Source organism: Talpa occidentalis, unplaced genomic scaffold (assembly GCF_014898055.3).
Source record: "Talpa occidentalis isolate TD23 unplaced genomic scaffold, MPIMG_talOcc4v2.1 talOcc4.7, whole genome shotgun sequence".
Taxonomy (NCBI): Eukaryota; Metazoa; Chordata; class Mammalia; order Eulipotyphla; family Talpidae; genus Talpa; species Talpa occidentalis.
Window position 1 is genome coordinate 118878905 of NW_023605083.1, and position 19176 is coordinate 118898080.

At 45.9% G+C, this 19176-nt stretch overlaps 2 protein-coding genes across 2 annotated transcripts in view; both read left to right on the top strand.

Moving 5' to 3' along the window:
• Positions 1–1441: 1441 nt before the first annotated feature.
• On the top strand, positions 1442–13773 carry CDC6 (cell division cycle 6). Its single transcript, XM_037494010.2, has 12 exons — positions 1442–1593; positions 2360–2550; positions 3788–4069; positions 4193–4392; positions 4684–4859; positions 5266–5372; positions 6036–6175; positions 7296–7396; positions 8569–8633; positions 11321–11523; positions 11962–12102; positions 12817–13773. The coding sequence occupies exons 2-12, from the start codon at positions 2373–2375 to the stop codon at positions 12904–12906; spliced, it is 1683 nt and encodes a 560-aa protein (XP_037349907.1). The 5' UTR covers positions 1442–1593; positions 2360–2372; the 3' UTR covers positions 12907–13773.
• A 5249-nt stretch (positions 13774–19022) lies between these two features.
• The window catches only part of RARA (retinoic acid receptor alpha), a 43145-nt gene continuing 42991 nt past the window's right edge, over positions 19023–19176 (top strand). The window contains exon 1 of the mRNA XM_054688651.1: positions 19023–19120. The gene's annotated coding sequence lies outside the window, so the exon portion shown is untranslated. The remainder of the gene's footprint in view (positions 19121–19176) is intronic.

Consider the following 19176-nt stretch of genomic DNA (forward strand, 5'->3'; position numbering starts at 1 on the left):
CCTAGAAAGCCTTCTAAAATATTCTTCATCACTCCCTCTCTAGAAGGCACTTCAGAACTTACAGGTGTCTAATCTTCCCCCTTGTTTAAGTGCTTGCATTTATCAGATTTCCTGAGTTTAAATTCTAGTTTGTACACTCTTTTTTTTTAACATTTTATATAATTTTTACATCATTTTTCATTTTTGCACAATGTATGCATTTTCATTTTGGTTATATTCCCCAGAGTTTGTACACTCTTACAGTTGTGTGACTTGAGCAAATTTACTGAACCTCTTCTATTTCAATTTCCTTACTTGTAAAATGGAACTTCATAGGGTGAAGTTTCCCTTATGAGAATAAGGTGCTACAGGTTAAATACTTGAGCTCAGTCACTGGCATACAAGCTCTCAGTAATTACTCATCTCCTATATGAACTTACTATAATGAACTGATGGCTATAATATTGTTTTCCTATTTCTTGACTTTATTGCTCTATTTCATTTTATGTTGAAGGATAAACATTGTCACCTAGGATTGGTTGTTGGCTTTCAAAAGGACATGAGGTTTAGCTATCTTATTAGTTTTGGAAACTGGCTTGTAAATTACTGCTCTAATTTATATTTTTCATTAAATGCTCAGCTTGCCTCTTCTACAGTTGTCTGCTGGCCCTGAAACCCTAGTGTTCAGTCATAAAAAAAAAAATTAAGGGACCATAATTTTCTCCACTGTCCATATTAATGGGATGATAAAAAGGTGCACAGAATGTAATGTTTACCTTTAACAAAATAAAAGCAAACACCTGTCCCCTTTTCTCACCTTTGAAAAAAATCAGGGAGACACTGTAGTAATGCGGTGCATTTGTTTATTTATGTGTTGAGTTTTACCAAAACATTTTTTTTTTTTTGGAGGGAGGGGAAAATTGGGTATCAGGAAATTTGGGTCCTGGCTCATTCACTGCCACCAACATGCTGTGACTTCTAATTAAATCTCTGCACACTTGCTTTGTGCCTTGCAGGGTTTAGAATGGGAGAGGTAAACAAAGCTGCATCATGCCTGGCGCTCAGAACCGCTCGACGCCTACCAATAAACGGCAGGAATTATGTCAGAGCTCTCTGGGTTTGAGTGGCAGCGAGGAAGAACTAGTACAACTGAACACCTCCCATTGAAAGACTAACGCGGAAATACCGAAGGGTGTTTAGCAAAGACTACATCTCCCGCGGGGCTTTGCGGTGTGACCGTCTCGCCTTACCCAGTCTCCCCTGCCGCAACCACCCGGGTCTTTCCGGGGCCCCGGATGTAGACGCCTGCACGGCTTAGTGGGCGTGGCCTCACAGAGGCGCCGAGACCTAGGATTCTTATTGGTTGTGGGTCTCCCAGCCTGATTGGACACGAACAAAGGGGCGGTGGTCACGGAGCGCGGCGCTCTGGTGACAGCCAATCAGAAATCTGGCTGCGCTTTGGCGGGAGGCGGGAAAGCTCCGACTGTGCAGATTTGGCGCGAGCGCTCCTGGGCTTTCCTGCTGCGCCGTGTAGTTGGGAAGCTTGTGGTGGAGAATCCCTGGAGCCGTGTGCGAGATACGCGAAGAAGAGACGGTGCTGAGGTGACGCGGCCTGTGAGTTGGGAAGGAGAGTTAGCCCTGGGAGGCGGAGGAGTCGAGGGCGGCTGTGCGAGGACCGCGGGTTTCCGTGAGGCCCGAGCTGGAGGGAGGGGAGCACAGATCAGATCGCGGGGGGGCTGAGGTCCGGGTAAGGGGGGGCATGTGCACCCTCGGAGTAATCTGCCAGTTGTGCGTGAGGTGAAGATGCCGAACGCTATAGGAGGGAGATGTTCGGGTGTGAGGTGAGGGCTCTGTGGAGTGGGGAGTCCGTGCAGGGCGGAGGGGAGACCGAGCGGCCGAGGGAGGGCTTGGGGAGGACTGAATGTAGGAGGTTGCTGGGCTCTGCCCAGACCCTGTGCCTGGAGTGAAAGTGTCAGACGTGCTAAAGAATCAGTTAAGCTAAATCTACTTAGTGGTTCAGAGCTTGGACTCTGAAGCCACAATCCCTGGGGTTATAGCCCCGCTTTGCTGTGGCTTTGGACCTCCCTGCTCCTCAGTTTTCTCATCTCTTAGTTTAGGATAAAGATAGACCTGACCTCTCTGGTAGTACTTAAATGAGCCGGTACTTGAAGGGCTTGTAACAGTGTCTTACACATAGTAGGTAAACAAGTGTTGGCTGTTACTACCCAGTTTTGGATGTGAAGCAGAACTAAAGGCTAACATTTTATTATAACATTGTTTACATATGAAATGAGTGTTTGTCCTCAGTATAAATTCCTTGTTCATTATTTTGCCCTCACTTTTACATATCGACTGACTGTCCTTTTTTTTTTGTATTCAGTTGTGTCTTCATCATGCCTCAAACACGATCCCAATCACAGGCCACAATATGCTTTCCAAAAAGGAAGCTGTCTCGGACGTTGGACAAAGCTAAACACTCCAGTGACACCAAGCTAGAGCTGACAAATGTCCAGGCCATACCCCATACTCCTCGTGTGAAAATTCTGCCTCTCAGCCCCAGAAAACGTTTGGGTAAGCTATCAACTTACCTAAAGTACAACTTTTTGATGAATATCTCGCCCCCTCTCTTTCCTGGGTGATAAGGTACCTAGTCCTTTGAAGCAGCTCTTTAGTTAAAATCACTACCTGCTTTGGTTATTTTCAAAATGATTGCTAAGTGCTTACTGAACTTCAAAGTTAAGCCACTCAGTGAGCTCACTTCCTGAACTACATAGTGGGGCTGATTCTTCAATTCCTTAATACTGAACTTGGTGCTGTCAGTGTCTTGAGTGACCTTGCAGTTAGCCATTAGCAATAGTATTTTGAAATTTGCCTCAATATTTGTGAAACTAAGAGAAACAGGTGACATGCTTGTTTTAGAACAGTGGTTGCTATTTTTTTCTTGTTTTAGAACATCTGTTTTTTTTTTTTTAAGATTTATTTATTCATGCATACAAGAACCGGGGTACAGGCCAGATGTGCAGGAGGGTGAGAGGATTCACCAGAGATAGAGCCGGGAACAGAACAGGCAGACTGACTGAAATACACTGCTAAGGAGAGCAGTGGGCGAGGCAGGAGAGGTCTGCCGTGCCATGTGTGTATCTCTGCGGCAGGCCGGGATCAAACCCGCGCTGCAGAGGCTGTGGACAGCTTCACAGCGCTGCGCTCAACCGCCTGTGCCACCAGGGAGGCCCAAACATCTGTTTTTAATGAGGGGTGATTTGGCAATATCTGGAGACATTTTTAGTTGTCACAACTGAGGGGATCCTGCTGGCATTGTGGGTAAAGGCCCAGGGTGCTGCTAAACTTAATTCTACAATGTACAGGATAGCCCCCACCACGAAGAATTTTTGGTTCAAGATAGCAACAAAGCAAGATTGAGAAACCTTGTTTTAGCACAATCTTAGAAGTTCATCCCACTAAAACACATTTGATTTCTACTAAATATAGTAAGATTCAGTGGTGCCATCTGGTGGCCATTATGTGCTTCTAGATGAGAGGCATTTTAATTTTCGGCGATTCTTACCATAGAAGGTCCCTTTCTTTTTCTTTTTCTTTTTTTTTTTTTTTTTTTTTTTTTGTGGGACTCTCTCCGGTGGCTAGGGAACGAACCCACGCTGCAGAGGCTGTGGGCAGCCTCGCAGCCCAGCACTCAACTGCTGCACAAGGGGAGGCCCAGAAGGTCCCTTCTTTCTAGGGGGAGGCCCAGCTCTTTGCAAATCTTTTTATTATCCACTGCTATTGACGACCATGTTTTAACATGTTTCAGGTGATGACAACCTGTGCAACACTCCCCACTTACCTTCCTGCTCTCCACCAAAGCAAGGAAAGAAAGAGAATGGTCCCCCTCGCTCACATACATCTAAGGGGCGCAGATTGATATTTGACAATCAACTGGCAACTAAATCTCCTAGCAAAAGAGAACAAACCAGAGTTCGCCAAAACAAAATACATACCTCAGCCCAAAAAGGTCAAGAGATTACAACAAATACTGAGCAGAGATGTCCACCAGAGAAGGAATCTACATATGTGAGACTGTTCAAGCAAGAAGGTTTGTTCTTACGTGGCAGCTGTTAGTGCAGCCTTGTAAACAAGACTGGAGGCTCCAAATGTGACCCCATGGGTCTTTCAGTCACCTCTGTTGTGTCTAATTGTCCTTTCATGTCTGGCACAGGCACTTGCTACCAACAAGCAAAGCTGGTCCTGAATACAGCTGTCCCGGATCGGCTGCCTGCCAGGGAAAAGGAGATGAATGTCATCAGGGATTTCCTGAGGGAGCACATCTGTGGGAAGAAAGCTGGAAGTCTTTATCTTTCTGGTGCTCCTGGAACTGGAAAAACTGCCTGCTTAAGCCGAATTCTACAAGACTTCAAGGTAGATTGAGAGTCTGAATTATCATGCTTTTGCTAAAATGATCATTGGTTATTGAGGGTTAAGAAAGAGTAGAAGTATTTGGGAGATTAAAGGTTCCCCCCAAATAAGACATTTTTAGCTTCATTGTCTGAATCTTTCCAGTGAAAATAGAGCTTATTCTCTTATATGTTGTTAACTCCTTACACTTCAGAACCCATCAAATCTTTTTTTTTTTTTTTTCCATAGAAGATCTGGGGAGTGGGCCAATCTTTATCCAAAGCCAAAATAACACCCATGTTTGCATTTTTCTAGAAAGAGCTGAAAGACTTTAAAACTATCATGCTGAATTGCATGTCCTTGAGGAGTGCCCAGGCTGTCTTCCCAGCTATTGCTCAGGAGATTTGTCAGGAAGGAGTATCCAAGCCAGCTGGGAAGGACATGATGAGGAAACTAGAAAACCATATGACTGTGGAGAAGGGCCCCATGATGTGAGTAGCTCTGCTGTGTGTTCTGAAAATCTGCAAGGTCTGTTTCCCACAAAAGACACGTTCTAGTCTCTTGTATTGATCACTTTCTCATCAAAAGCGTATTTCCTGTGTTTGTTCCATGAATGGTAGAAGTATTTATATAAGCCTAAAAGGAAAGAGGAAAGAAAAAATGTATACCTTCTCATTTTATATTGGAAAAAAATGTTTCTAAAGTAACTGCTTGAAAACATTTTTTTTTCTTTTTCCATGATGGTGAGAGTGTTGTTGTAACAGTGACTGGAGATAGGTGAGATCTTCACTCTGTTCTCAGCTATAAGAATGGAATGTGACCTAGAGTCAGCCCAGCTGAAATAAATTGGAGAGTTAAGATGAGCATGGACGGTTAATTATTTCTCTTTATGTGCAGTGTGTTGGTGTTGGATGAGATGGATCAGCTGGACAGCAAAGGGCAGGATGTATTGTACACACTGTTTGAATGGCCATGGCTGAGCAACTCGCGACTGGTGCTCATTGGTTAGTGCTCTGTTGTTAATGCTCCATAGTGGCTCCAAAGAATTTTCTCAATTTCACCTATTGTTTTATCTTAAGCTAGTTTTCTGCTTTCTTAACAAAAGAAAATTTCTATGAACTAGTAATTTTTTTTGGGGGGGTAGAACTGGGGTTTAAGCCAGAGGTGCAGGGTGAGTGAGAAGATTCACCAGAGATAGACAAGCAAATTTACTGAAATATACTGCTAAGGGGAGCAGCCGGTGAGGTCTGCTGCTCTATATGTGGGTTAGCTCCCTGGTGGGGGATCGAACTCAGGCCATAGCTCTGATAACGCTGAGACTTAAGTCCCAGGCCACCAGGGAGGCCAAATAGTAGTAATTTTTAATGTAAGTCATGCCAGTTTTGTTAAATCTGGATAAAAATGACATAATACTGCATTTCAAAGGTAATTGGTGTTTGAAGTTCTGCTTATTAGTGAACAATTCTAAACCTAACTTGAAAAGAGCAGTTATGATGACTGTACATCTTAAATGGTGAGCATTGGGGTGGGGGTGGGGCTGGAGTGCAGCAAATAGAAAGCAGACAGTTAGAATGCTGGATTATAACTGGGAATTTTATTTCACTTTCCAAGGAGTTGGCTTTCCTTTTAGGATGATCAGTGATGATGAGTGTTACTTCTCTCCTCAGGTATTGCTAATACCCTGGATCTCACGGACAGAATTTTGCCAAGGCTTCAAGCTAGAGAAAAATGTAAGCCACAACTATTGAACTTTCCACCATACACCAAAAATCAGATCGCCACTATCTTGCAGGATCGACTAAGTAAGGTGAGTGCCAACCTTTGTGCCACATCATGTGTTCTTAGATCACCTGTCTTGAGGAAACCCAACTATGGTCGTGAAATATTTTGCTTTGATAGCTTTACTAATAGAGTCGGGAGTTCTTATGGGCCATAGTGAGAGCATTTTTTTTTTTTTTCAAGACTTATTTATGCATACAAGAACTGGGGTATAGGCCAGAGGTGTGTGTGGGGGGGGCGGTGGTGAGAGGATTCACTAGAGTCAAGAGTGGGGAGCAGAATAGGCAGATTGACTGAAATACACCCCTGAGGGGAGCAGCAGGTGAGACAGGAGAGGTCTGCTGTACCATGTTGGTAACACCCTGGCCGAGGATCGAACTCGTGCTATAGTGGCTGTGGACAGCTTCATAGGTTGCGTCCTAACTCCCTGCACCACCAGGGAGGCTCCAGTGAGAACATTTTTATATGAATTTCCACCCATGAGTCCATTTATTTGGATGCCTCAGCATTGAAATAAAAATAAGTGTTTGAGGAATCACTCAAATGCTTCTTTAATGGCCTTTAAAAACAGGGCAGGACCTCCCTGGTGGCGCAGGGGTTAAAGACACAGCGCTATCCGCAGCCACTGCAAAACGAGTTTGTTCCCTGGCCAGTGAGGTGACCCACATGGCACAGCAAGACCTCTCCTGTCTCACCCACTTCTCCCTCAGCAGTGTATTTCAGTAGTTCCGCCTGTTCTGCTCCCCACTCTGTCTCTGGTGAATCCTCTCACCCCCACACCTCTGGCCTGCACCCCAGTTCTTGCATGCATAAATAAATCTTCAAAAAAAAAAAATTGGGCACATGAAAAATTTTTCTTTTTCGAAAATGACCAAGTAGATTTAGTTTAGATTATTTTTGCTCATTGAGTTCCAATTGTTTTTTTTCCATTCATGGACCTCTCCCACCTTCTACACTACAAATTGCTTAAATGTGTGACGTTTTCATTTTACTTATGAACAGAAAGAGCATCTCCTAGACCTAACGGGTGACCAATCATGTTTAGGCTTAAGTATGCAAATATTTCTGTCTGAGACTTAAGTGACAGTCCAAACTCATCTTTTTTTTTTTTTACAGTCAAAACTCATCTTTTATTGTCTTCTCTGAAGGTCTCTAGAGATCAGATTCTGGACGATGCTGCGATTCAGTTTTGTGCCCGAAAAGTCTCTGCTGTTTCCGGGGATGTTCGAAAAGCACTAGATATTTGCAGGTGAGTTATGGTACTGTTGCCTGCTTTTATTAAAAAAAAAGAAATGTCATTAATTGTCTCATGTAACTCAAGTGAATGTGGCTTAAGAGGTTCTATCCTGCCACTTTTTATGCTCAGAAAGGAGGACTTGTTTCTCAGTGGGGAGCTCTGCATTTCCACCGTGTTAATGTCTGAAACATTATCAGTCCATTACCTACAGAGGGAGAAACAAATGAGATGTTGCTGGCACTCCCTGTGGTGATTATAGATTGGTTAATTACATTTGTATTAAAAAAGACTCCAGTTTACTTTTCCATTAGCTGGTCTCAAGCAGGTTTATTTATGGACCTGAACCATCTTTGCCTTTAGACTTTTTTTCCCCTTCCTTTGCTTTTGTGAGCACCCCTTCCACCAGTTGGTGGTCCCCCACAGTTGTACTCCAGACCTCTCTTTCTCCCTTCCCATCCCCCTGCCCCTCCTGCTGGGGAAAGCCTCTGTGCTGACTGATGAAATTTCTTCCTTCCCAGTAGGGACACTGGGGCCATTAAAATCGTACTTGCTGTGCTGGCCCGCTGGTCCAGCCTCCCCCTACTGCCATGCAGAAGATCCAGGTCTGGCTTATGGCTTCCTGTGGGCAAAGTACTTTGGAGAGAGCAGTAGGAGAGTAAGCTAGACTATTGCTAGTTGGCATGAGCCTGGATTTAAAAGTTTCCCTAGTCAGCAAACAACTTGGGTGAAGACTGCAGCTATGAGCAATAGTCGAGTAGGCTTCTGTACTCTAGCCTACACAGAGCCTATGTATATATACCCGAGGACTCCTGTTAGGTCTGGTGTGTGCGGGTGGTACTGGCTCTCTTTCGTCAGTCACCCACACTGCATGTCCTCTCTCCTATCCATGACATTTTCTCCTCATCCAAAATGTTATCATTGGCTCAATGTTTAGTGACCTACTTGGCATCTCTAAGAGAAAACCATGTAGCATTGAAATTTCTCAGATTCCTTGGTCCGTGAATTGTTTCAAGGCAATTAAGTCCCCTTTAGCTGAGACATAACCCCATTTTGTTTGGGGGCTTTAAAATTATAAAAACATGTTGTTTTTTGTTAACATGACTGTTTTTGAGCTTGGTGGTTTGGTGTGGAGTTTGGCTTGGCTTGTCTTAGCCTAAATTAATTTTAGAAATATTTTTTTATAGGAGAGCTATTGAAATTGTAGAGTCGGATGTCAAAAGCCAGACTATCCTCAAACCACTGTCTGAATGTAAGTAGTTTATCTCCTTCCTGTCTTCTTTTATAATTGGAAGCTTGGCTTTTCTGAGGGAAAAGGTAGAAGATGAAATGGACATGGTTAAATCCACATTCACCCATTTGTTGTGTGTGTGTGTGTTTTAGGTCACTTTCATTTATTTAATCTTGCCTGCCAGTACAATGGTCCACGTACTGCTAGAAATGAGTTTCCAAGAATATTGTATAAGTGACTGGGACAGAGTGAGTTTTTTCCCAAGCTCTAGGAATGAAAGTGAGAGACAGTAGGTCAGATGAACTTCTCTGGGTGCTTGTGTTGAGTACAGTGTAGGTCTCGATATAGGTGAAAGCAAAGCCTGGTAAATATGAGGGAATCAGGCAGTGGAAGGGTTGAGTTCAGTTTGGGATATCTCATACCTTCAAACAGGTCTCGGAGGGTAGAGGTACCAAGATGATACTGTTACAGCAAACTGCAGAATATCAACAAAAATGACGAAATTAGCTTTCCTTTTGCTTGGTCTTGTTCTCTTATCTCCTGCAGATGTAAAATGACCATGAACTATATACTATAGTATATAGGTAACTATATACCTTGTCAGTGTTTACTGTTCAGTGTTAATCTTAAGAACAAATCAGGACAGTCTGATTTGTTTCCAGCACTATAGTTCCACAGAAAACTTTTTTCATCAACTTGCTGAAAGAAAATAAAAAAAATTTCAGAAGTAGCCAAACTTACTGCTTAGGCTGATGGCAGCTAATATATGCCAATGCATAGATGAGGGGCTGGATTCTCTTCTGTTTTCTAGATTATTCGCTTTTCTCCCCTACATATAACATCTACGCTTGTCAGTGGTCCCTATGAACACCACCAGCACACAAACATAGCTAAAAGACATTGTAAGTTCCTGGCAGAAATGATTTGACTAACCTAATTCCTGTCGGTTGACTTCTGGTATATGTGGGAGTAGCTTTTAATGACTAGAAAGCTATCTGAAGACTGACTTCTACTAAGTACTAGGAGCACAAATTTTTTTTTAAATAGAGGCATGTTTATTTATTTGTTTGTTTGTTTGTTTGCTTTGTTTATACATGCACTGGGTACAGTCAGAAGCGTGGGAGGGTGAGAGAATTCACCAGAGCCAGAGCAGGGAGCAGAGCAGGCAGAAGGACCGAAGTACACTGCTGAGGGGAGCAGCGGGCGGCAGGAGAGATCTGCGCGCCATGTGGGACCCTCCTCCGGTGGCCGGGGAGCAGCCGGGGATCGAACCGGCGCCGCAGAGGCCGCGGGCAGCTTCGCAACCCAGCGCTCAACCGCTGCGCCACCGGGGAGGCCCCATAGGAGCACAATTTTTAATAACTGGCACGAACTGGGTTTTTTGACATGTAGGGATTCCCCAGCATTGAAGCTACTCAAGCAAAAGATGGAAAGATGAGCACTTGCTGGGATTGTTTTAGAGGGGACTGAGCCAGTGGCTAGGGGCCAAACACAGAGCTCGAAATTCCTTTCAGCCTTAATATCCTGTTACTTGACCAGGGATCTCCAGTTCCTCTTTACTGCTGTTGGTCCTTTGCAGCATCCCTTATCTGGTGGTAAAACAGAAGCATGTTGTGGGGCAACTGCACATGGTCTCAGGAAGTAACTTCCAGCAAAGTTTTTTTTTTTTTTTTTAATTCTTCAGGAAGCTGTGGAAGCATTTTATTTATTTATTTTTTAAGATTTATTTTTATTTATTTATACAAGCACTGGGCACAGTCAGAAGCGCAGGAGGGTGAGAGAACTCACCAGAGCCAGAGCGGGGAGCAGAACAGGCAGAAGGACCGAAGTACACTGCTGAGGGGAGCAGCAGGTGGCAGGAGAGGTCTGCGCGCCATGCGGGACCCTCCTCTGGTGGCCGGGGAGTAGTCGGGGATTGAACCGGTGCTGCAGAGGCTGTGGGCAGCTTTGCAACCCAGCGCTCAACTGCTGCGCCACCGGGGAGGCCCTAGCAAAGGTTCTTACAGAGCAAATCCCTCCTCTATCTTGCAATTCATGCATCTGCAAACAATGAGGCTATAGTCCTATGTGGCTTGTTGGCAGTTTCCCAACCTCTGGCCTTTGAGGTGGTGCTGTCTGCTAAGATAGCCCATCATATTTTCTCAGGTGTGGCTCTACTGCAGATCAGCTTGGGCAAGTGGATCAAACCTCAAAGGTCATTTGGGGAGGCTCTTGGGAGGACTGATGTAAGAGTGACTTGACTGTCCACATTAAGCCACTCATTTGATTCAGACTATTAGGTAATTTTGCCAACTTTTTTTCCCCTTTCTTAATTGCCAGACACAGTCATTATCTTGGCTTCCTGGTTCTGTTCTCCTTTACTTTTGAGCTATTAGGAACTTCCAAGAGAATACAGTAGTCTGTCGTGCTTATTTTTTCATGAGCTGCATTTTGTCTTTCTGACACTAAATCACATTCTGTAGGACAGGACAGTTTACCATTCTGCCCAGAAAAAGGGTAACTCTGCTTTCCAAGTAATCTCCCGTTATTTAGGCATCCTTCTGAGGACAGTGTTCTCTCATCTTTTGGTCTCTAGTGACAGACTTAGAAGCTTTGCTTTGCTCACCACACGACTGTGCTTGAATTTCCTGTAGCTAAAACTTGGTATTATCTGTCCTGATATACACTACTTCTAAATTCTAATTAAGCTCAATTTATTTACTTTATAGGTAAATCACCCTCTGAGTCACTGGTTCCCAAGCGGGTTAATCTTGTTCACATATCCCAAGTCATATCAGAAGTTGATGGCAGCAGAATGACTTTGAACCAACAAGGAGCACAAGATTCCTTCCCTCTTCAGCAGAAGATCTTGGTCTGCTCTTTGCTGCTCTTGACCAGGCAGTTGAAAATCAAAGAGGTCCCTCTGGGGAAGGTTAGTTGGGAATCTCAGCAGCTGGCGCCAGGGTGGAGATGAGAATCTGTTTTGCAGAGCAGATATTTTCCAAAAGACCTATTCAGACTCCAGCTGATATGAATTAAAAATGGATTTTAACAGTAAGAATAAATACTGGTACCATATAACAGGCAGCTGACTTTATTTCCCATGGGTTGTGGTTGAGAATTTACCGTTAATCTTTTCCCCTTCATTTCTGCCTCTCTCTATGAAATATATAAAACCCTTTCCTGCATTACAGTGTAGATTTTTGACAGTGTCTACAAAATGTCTGTTCAAGAATTTTATTGACAAGAGAAAGAATTGAGCTATTCAGATAACAGTTTTGCAAAATCAGACTTCACATTTTTTAGACGATTTTAAGGTTAAAAGAGATGGGACTTTTAAGTGACTTTTGTTCTTCCTTGTTTCCTCCAGTTATATGATGCCTATAGTAACGTCTGTCGCAAACAGCAGGTGGCAGCTGTGGACCAGTCGGAGTGTTTGTCACTTTCAGGGCTCTTGGAGGCCAGGGGCATTTTAGGATTAAAGAAAAACAAGGAGACACGCTTCTCAAAGGTACAAATAACTGCTTCTTAGTGACATTGCTTTTGATTGCTCTGTTTTGGAGAACTTATCTTTTACTAAAAATAAAGAATAAAAAAATTAGGTAGGGTTATCTGTGAGAGTGGGACTCGGGTATGAATGAGATATTTGGTCAGGCCGTTAAAAGTGCAGTGTTTAGGGCCTCCCTGGTGGCACAAGGGGTTAAGCACCGCACTATGAAGCAATCCGCAGCCTCTGTAGCACGAGTTCGATCCCTGGCCAGCCAGAGCGCAGCAGACCTCTCCTGTCTTGCCCACTGCTCCCCTCAGCAGTGTATTTCGGTCCATCTACCTGTTCTGCCCCCCGCTCTGTCTGGTGAATCCTCTCACCCCCGACATCTCTGCCCTGTACTCCAGCTCTTGTAGGCATAAATAAATAAATCTTTTTTAAAGATTCTTTTTTAAAAATATTTATTTGCTTTGCCATGTGGGTTTCTCTCTAGCCTGCTGGGGATTGAACTTGTGCTGCAGAGGCTGCGGATTGCTTCATTGTGCGATGCTTAACCCCTCGTGCCACCTGGGAGGCCCAAATAAATAAATCTTAAAAAAAAAAAAAGAAAAGAAAAAGAAAGTGCAGTGTTCAGCTTGCCTCTTGTGAGAAAGGTGTGACATGGTAGAAGTTTGTGTAATAAAAACTTTGCTTTTCTGAGTTGTCCACCATGAAATGTTCTTTTCTCTTTTTTTCCAGGTGTCCTTGAAGATTGAAGAGGAGGAAATAGAGCATGCTCTGAAAGACAGAGCTTTAATTGGAAATATCTTAGCCTCTGGATTACCTTAAATTCTTTTATTTTATACTAATCCATCTGAAAGTATCCAGCTGACATTTAGAGAGCTGTGGAGTCTCCATTTTAGTGTGTTATTATACACTGAGGTCTGAAAACAAGTAAGACCTTTTTTACTTGAAACTGATCAGTCTTAATCTATCAATTTATGAATATTAGCACAAAATAATATCTTTGGGTCTTAATTGTTTTTACACATTAAAAATGACCAAGTAGACCCTTTTTAATTATGTTCACTACCTCTACCACTTGTGTGTCTGTAAGCAATATGCTTCTAAGTGTATGTGCATATATTCACTTCTTTGTTTCCTCAAACCATTGGTATTTTTTTAAGAACTTTGGGACTAGAGGAAGAAGAATGAAAAAGGATAATCCAGGAAAATAAACAAGTCCACATGGAGACTTGGAGGACACTTTAATCAGAAAAATTTCTTTTTGGAGTATACCGTGTTCATATTGCAGATACTTCCACATTGTGACATTTTAAAGACTCATTGAGTTTCTTGGGCATTCCCAAGGCCATGGGGGTGGTAAGGAGAATGTAACTACAGATTGTGAACATATTTATTTTCATGTGGCATTCTTTGTTTTTTTAAGCGTTTCAAGAGCGCAAAAGTTTTCAGAAGGCAATGTGAAAATCCCTCCCCGAACTGTCCCCATAGTCTCAGCTGTCTTCAGATAAAGCCGCTTGTTTCAAGGTGCCTTAGTCCGGGGTTGTGTTTTCATCTGAACCTCATGTTTTTCTACTCTTGTTAGATAAATTAATCCATATGGTTTACTCAAGTCCCTGTGTCTGTGTTTTGTTGCCAGTAGCATTAAATGGCAATTTGTGATGGGGACACCAGAGGGCACCATTATAACACTCACTACCCTGAAAGGGCAGGGGTGGGGCTGGGGTAGTTTTGAGCGAAGGTGGGAAAAAAAAAAACCAAGTTTTGGAGACTGCTATACTTTCATAATTTGAGTAAATGTTTGGAATGCCAACCATGTGTGATACCATTGGCTGGTGCCAAGTCTGCACTTTTCCTGAGCTCTTTTGCCACCTCCTCCTGCCTCGAACATGGACTTGAGTTTGGGAACTTGATATGTGTACAAAAGATCTGCTGGCCACCGGTTCATTCATGCTGCCCCCTGTCTCCTTGCAATGTGATCTGGCGTTCAGCAGGTGATACGGGATAGAAAGGCGCACCTAGAGCCCTCTGAAATGAACACGATCCGCCAGTGTGTACAGCAGAGCAGAGCCCATGGACGGAGTCTGAACGTCTCACCCTTACATTCCTTTATTAGAGCATCCATTCCCTCCGAGGGTCTGCGAGTGAACATGGTCCTATACCCACTAGGAGCTTGGGAAGGGGGGCTTTAAGGGGTTAATAAGTATAATTGCAAAGATTGTCCGAAGGCTGATGGAAAGCAGAGACTGAATGGGATTGAGAACAGATGCGAGGCTTGATTTAAATTACATTTTATTGGATGCTGCAGCCTTAAGAGACGTGACTGCTTTACAGTTTGTTTCCACACTGTGGGCAGCTGCTGTCTGTTCTGTGTCCACAGTAGGATCCTGCCCAAAAAAGAACGGCCTCCCCACCTCATTGTGTTTGAGGCTTGGCGCCTTCCTCGTAGCTGTGGGGCTTGAGTCAAGAACACGGCTTGACTCGCAGTGGGGCTGCCATGTAGCCTCCGTGGCCCTGAGCCAAGATCACGTTTGCAGATTCAAAGGGGCCAAGTTTCTTTCCCCTCTACCTCCTTTTCTCTCCTCTTCCCTTGGTATTTGGAAATGGGGTTTTCTGTGCACTGGTTTGTTAAGACTCTTTCCTTCAGTTCTCCCCCCACTGTCGATTTCTAGGTCATTGCTGCTCTTAAGACTTCAGCAATTGGAACGGGGTTGGTTCTGTCAATGATGCATGAAGCCGACTTAGAGTCCCTGCTTGGCTTCCGCTGCCCTTGTGGGAGCAGAAGCTGATGTGTGTTTGTCAGTGAAGTCTTCAGTGTAATTCAGACAGCCAGGAAGCAGACTGAGGGAAAGAAGTTCCTTGCTGGCTTTTCTCACCGAAGCTGAGACCTTCGGGAAGGTGGTGACAGATGTAGTGGGACAGGATGGGCTCGTGGTTACTGGTTTTTGCTGGGATCATAGACTACCTCACACACAAATGGCAGACATGATGACCTACATTCTTCTTGAAGGTGGTGGGGTATGCGTCTATATTCTGCTTTATTTACATCCTTCAAAGAAGCAGATTAAGCTTCCATACAGCGTTGGTGGGTATTGCCATGGAAAGAACAGAGACAATAAAGTTGGTGTGAGTTTCAACCCCAGAACTGCCGCTGACATTTCTGGCTCAATGAAGACTTGCCTTGTGGCTAGATAACTGGCAAGAGTGTGTGAGGTCCAAGCTACCCAGAGATCAAAAAAAAGTTGGCAGAGCCCTATTCTCTACCCCCACCCCACCCCTTGCTCCCTGCTTTTAGTCAATGCTCTTTTTAAATAGTTTTTTTTTTTTTTTTTTTTATAGAGGCATGCTTTATTTATTTGTTTGCTGGTTTCTTTGTTTGTTTTGTTTATACATGCACTGGGTACAGTCAGAGGCGCGGGAGGGCGAGAGAATTCACCAGAGCCAGAGCGGGGAGCAGAGCAGGCAGAAGGACCGAAGTACACTGCTGAGGGGAGCAGCGGGCGGCAGGAGAGGTCTGCGCGCCATGTGGGACCCTCCTCCGGTGGCCGGGGAGCAGCCGGGGATCGAACCGGCGCCGCAGAGGCCGCGCGCAGCTTCGCAACCCAGCGCTCAACCGCTGCGCCACCGGGGAGGCCCCAGTCAATGCTCTTTTAAGATACACCAATAAAAACTGGAAAGTGGGAATCAGATAGGGCTTGGGGTTTAAAAAAGTATGGAGGGGAGTTACCTTGACTCCTGAAGGAGGCCCAGTGAGAGAGCCAAGGTTGAGATTTTATTTAACTTGTATGCCTCCCTCCCCAGCACTTTGCCCAGTGCCACTATCTGGGAGGGATTCAATAAACAATTGTTGAATGAACAGAAAAGTGAACAAGTAAAATGCCACCCTTCTTCCCTCCAAGCCCGGGACTGCTCTAATCTGAGGTAAGCATGCGTGCCTCGCACTGAGGTGGAGCAGGCCCTGTCAGCAAGGTGCCCCATCTCACAGCGTCTGACTTGCCAATTGTGGATCATTCATTGGCCTCACCTCTTCTGTTCCAGTCGCTCCCTCTGATGTATTTTGCCTGGGGCAACTTCCAGGCTGCTTCCAGGATGCCTGGGCTTTGGGGAAAGTCCTGCCCACTGGCTGGGAAGAGGGATGCCTGTCTAGATGTTCCCTAGGACCCCTGGAGACTGGCCGGAAGCTGTACCTCTAGTTGGCAAGGGATGAGGTAGGAACCCACCTTTGATGTCCCACTTCAACTTCTGGGGAAAGTTGTTAGCTCAGGTTCCTCCTGAAAAGGTGAGGTGCCCTCTAAGACAGTCTCTTTCAAGCTACAAACAGCGGCAGGTTTCCCTCTTCTCAGAAGGGAGAGAAGGCGTGCCCTCTGGCCTCCCCTTGATTTTCAACCCCAGCCCCAAGGCACTGGCAGGAGAAGCTAATTGGGTGCAAGGGGCCTGGGTAAAGGCTGTCTGAAGACTGGCGAAAGGAGAGAGCCAGCTCCTTTTTTAAAAAGCTCTAATTGAGTTCTGAATCAGCCTCGCTCCCTTTGATCCCTCCTCTGTTTCCCACACTGCCTGAAAGAGCTAGATCAGCACTTTATAACAAGGGTGCGCCTGCTCCCCACACCCGCCCCCCTCTCCTGACGCTCTCTGCTGCCGCCATCCACTGCTTGTCTCCTTCAGTTAAGATAATGAAGATGCTGAGAGATAAAATGTGTATTTAATAAGGGTGGGGGTAGGGAGGCGGAAAAGGGCAGCCAGGGCCTTCCCTAGTTTGGGGCCTAGCCAAGACTCAAGCTGAAAGCAAAGCTAGAGTAAAACTTGGCCCCAGGGTGTGGGGGTTTCTGGGCCTCCATCCAGCTGACTTCACTGCCTGCTGTTTGCCCTAAATTCCCCCACCTCCACCCTCTCACCCCCACACTCCTTTCTTTCCTCTCTCCTTGCTCCCAGTGGGAGAAGGGAGTCTTGCAAGCTTCAACTTTATTTTCAGCTGGTAACTTGTTCTTTGGTGCGGTGCCCCCTAGCCTAGAGTCAGCTGCAAGGTCGGGCTAGGGCAGCCCCCTCTAGCCTAGGCCTGTAGAAGCTGTGGGTTCACAGTGGGGGGTGAAAAGAGCTGGAGTTAATGAAGACCAGCTGCTAGTCTGGGTTCTGCCTACGGCGAGCTAGAGGCCAGCCTTCACAGTGGTTAGAGGTACCGGGGTGCGTGACCTCCATCCCCGGGCACAAGGATATCCTGTGGCAGCTGAGGCTTGTGCTTCTCTCTGAGCTGGGGTTTATCCTCACGTTGTAAGAGAGGAGTCTGTTCCTCCCTTCCCTTACTCCTCCCCTCCCCAAATAACACTCAGCCCTTATTGAGCTTTATAACTGTAGTGGTGGCCCAGCTGAGATCTGAGGATCTCCAAGCTCTTTTGTAAACACTCATTAACTGCCTGGGAAGAACCGAGAGCCCTGTTTAACAGCTGGGAGAGAACTGAGGCACTTTAGGGTGAAAGGTTTGACCTGAGCTCACCCCACGGACTCCACCCTGGGGCCCTCCAGCCTTGGTATTTAGTTCCTTTTCCCAGTTCTTCCTGCAGGACAGAGAAGGAGATGGAGGCAGGACTGCTGCCCTCTCCCCTTCTAGGAGGAGGCCATACTCTCTCTCTCCTTTCTCTCAAGCCTGGCCCTGACTTCCCCTGGCCCTTCACCCCATGACACTTTGCCTGCTCTGGGCCGCTGCTGGAGATGGTATGCAACTCCTTGCAAAATGTCCTCAGTCCAGTGCCCTGCAGACTTCCATGCACCTCACCCTGTCCACCGACCCTGGGTTCTCCTTTTGAGCTGTCTACAAGGTTGCCAACCCTAAACTGGGTCTGAACCTTGAAATTGATATAATTGGGGGCTTCCCTGGTAGTGCAGGGGTTTAAGACTGTGCAATGAAGCTACTGCCAGCCACTACAGAATGTGTTCAATGCCTGGCTGGCCAGGGAGCTAACCCACATGAAACCACATGGAGCAGCAGGTCTCTCCTGCCTTGCGCGCTGCTCCCCTCAGCAGTGTATTTCAGTACATCTGCCTGTTTTGCTCCCCACTCTGTCTCTGGTGAATCCTCTCACCCACCGCATCTCTGGCCTGCACCCCAGCTCTTGTATGCATAAATAAATAAATCTTTAATAAAAAAAAGAAATTGATCTAATTGTAGTCAGAGGGCCTTCTGCCCTCCAATCCCCCCCGCCCATGTCACCCCTCCATGGTACCAGACAAATCCTCTCTTTCTTTAACTTATTCTGTCTGGTAAAATTTCAGGATCCTACCAAGGGCTGGGTGACCCCTATCTTCTGCCTCCTGTTCTTCCACTGACCACTGCCATTCCCACCCATGGGTGCAGCCCGAAGTCTCCCAGCCCTACACCCTCAACTGAATGTGTATCTGCACACGTTCACCCTCCCAGACACACACCTCAGTCTCAGTATATAAAACTACCAGTTCCCAACAGTTACCTAAGTCCTTCTGCCCTTTTTACTGCTGGAAGTCAGGATTCCCACCCACTCTGGTGTTCTCGGCATTTAGGGACACCGGGGAGAATAGCAGAGAGCACCAGCCCACAATGAATGCCCCCGTGCCCACACCCTCCATAGCTGAGAATGCTGCATAGCAGGAGTGGTAAGGAAAGAGCTGGCAACCCCACCTTCAGTACCAATACCCCCATCCATCTGCTGGGCAGGAAGAAGAAATCTGTTTCTTCCTGTCCCATATTATCCCAGTCTCAGCTAAAGTCTTCCATGTGCTGTGTATCCCTGACGGCGGCTGTTCCTGTCCCAGCCCATGACTCAGACCCCATCTTTCTCCCAGGGAGCTCCTCCCCCTTGGGTCGCGGCTCTGCACCCGCTGACCCAGTCTGGCTGGTGGAAGAGGGCGGGGAGCGCCTGCTGTCTGGAGAGTGGGCTTTAGGACCCAACGGGAACCCGTGCTCTTGCAGCAGCCTAACCTAGAAGCTGGGGGGAATCCTGAATCGAGCTGAGAGGGCTTCCCCAGTTCTCCTGGGAACCCCATCGCCCCCTGCCAGCCCGTGCCTGAGCAGGTAGGACCACGCACGCCCCTTCCCAATCTCCCCTCCGCAGCTTCCCGACCGGCCTT

What these genes read in the sequence shown, in the direction of transcription:
- CDC6 (XM_037494010.2), top strand. Translation starts at nt 2,373, where the DNA reads ATGCCTCAAACACGATCCCAATCACAGGCCACAATATGCTTTCCAAAA. An exon ending in GAGACTGTTCAAGCAAGAAG is followed by an intron (nt 4,070 to 4,192) that starts GTTTGTTCTTAC and finishes TGTCTGGCACAG; the next exon opens with GCACTTGCTACCAACAAGCA. An exon ending in CTCGCGACTGGTGCTCATTG is followed by an intron (nt 5,373 to 6,035) that starts GTTAGTGCTCTG and finishes TTCTCTCCTCAG; the next exon opens with GTATTGCTAATACCCTGGAT.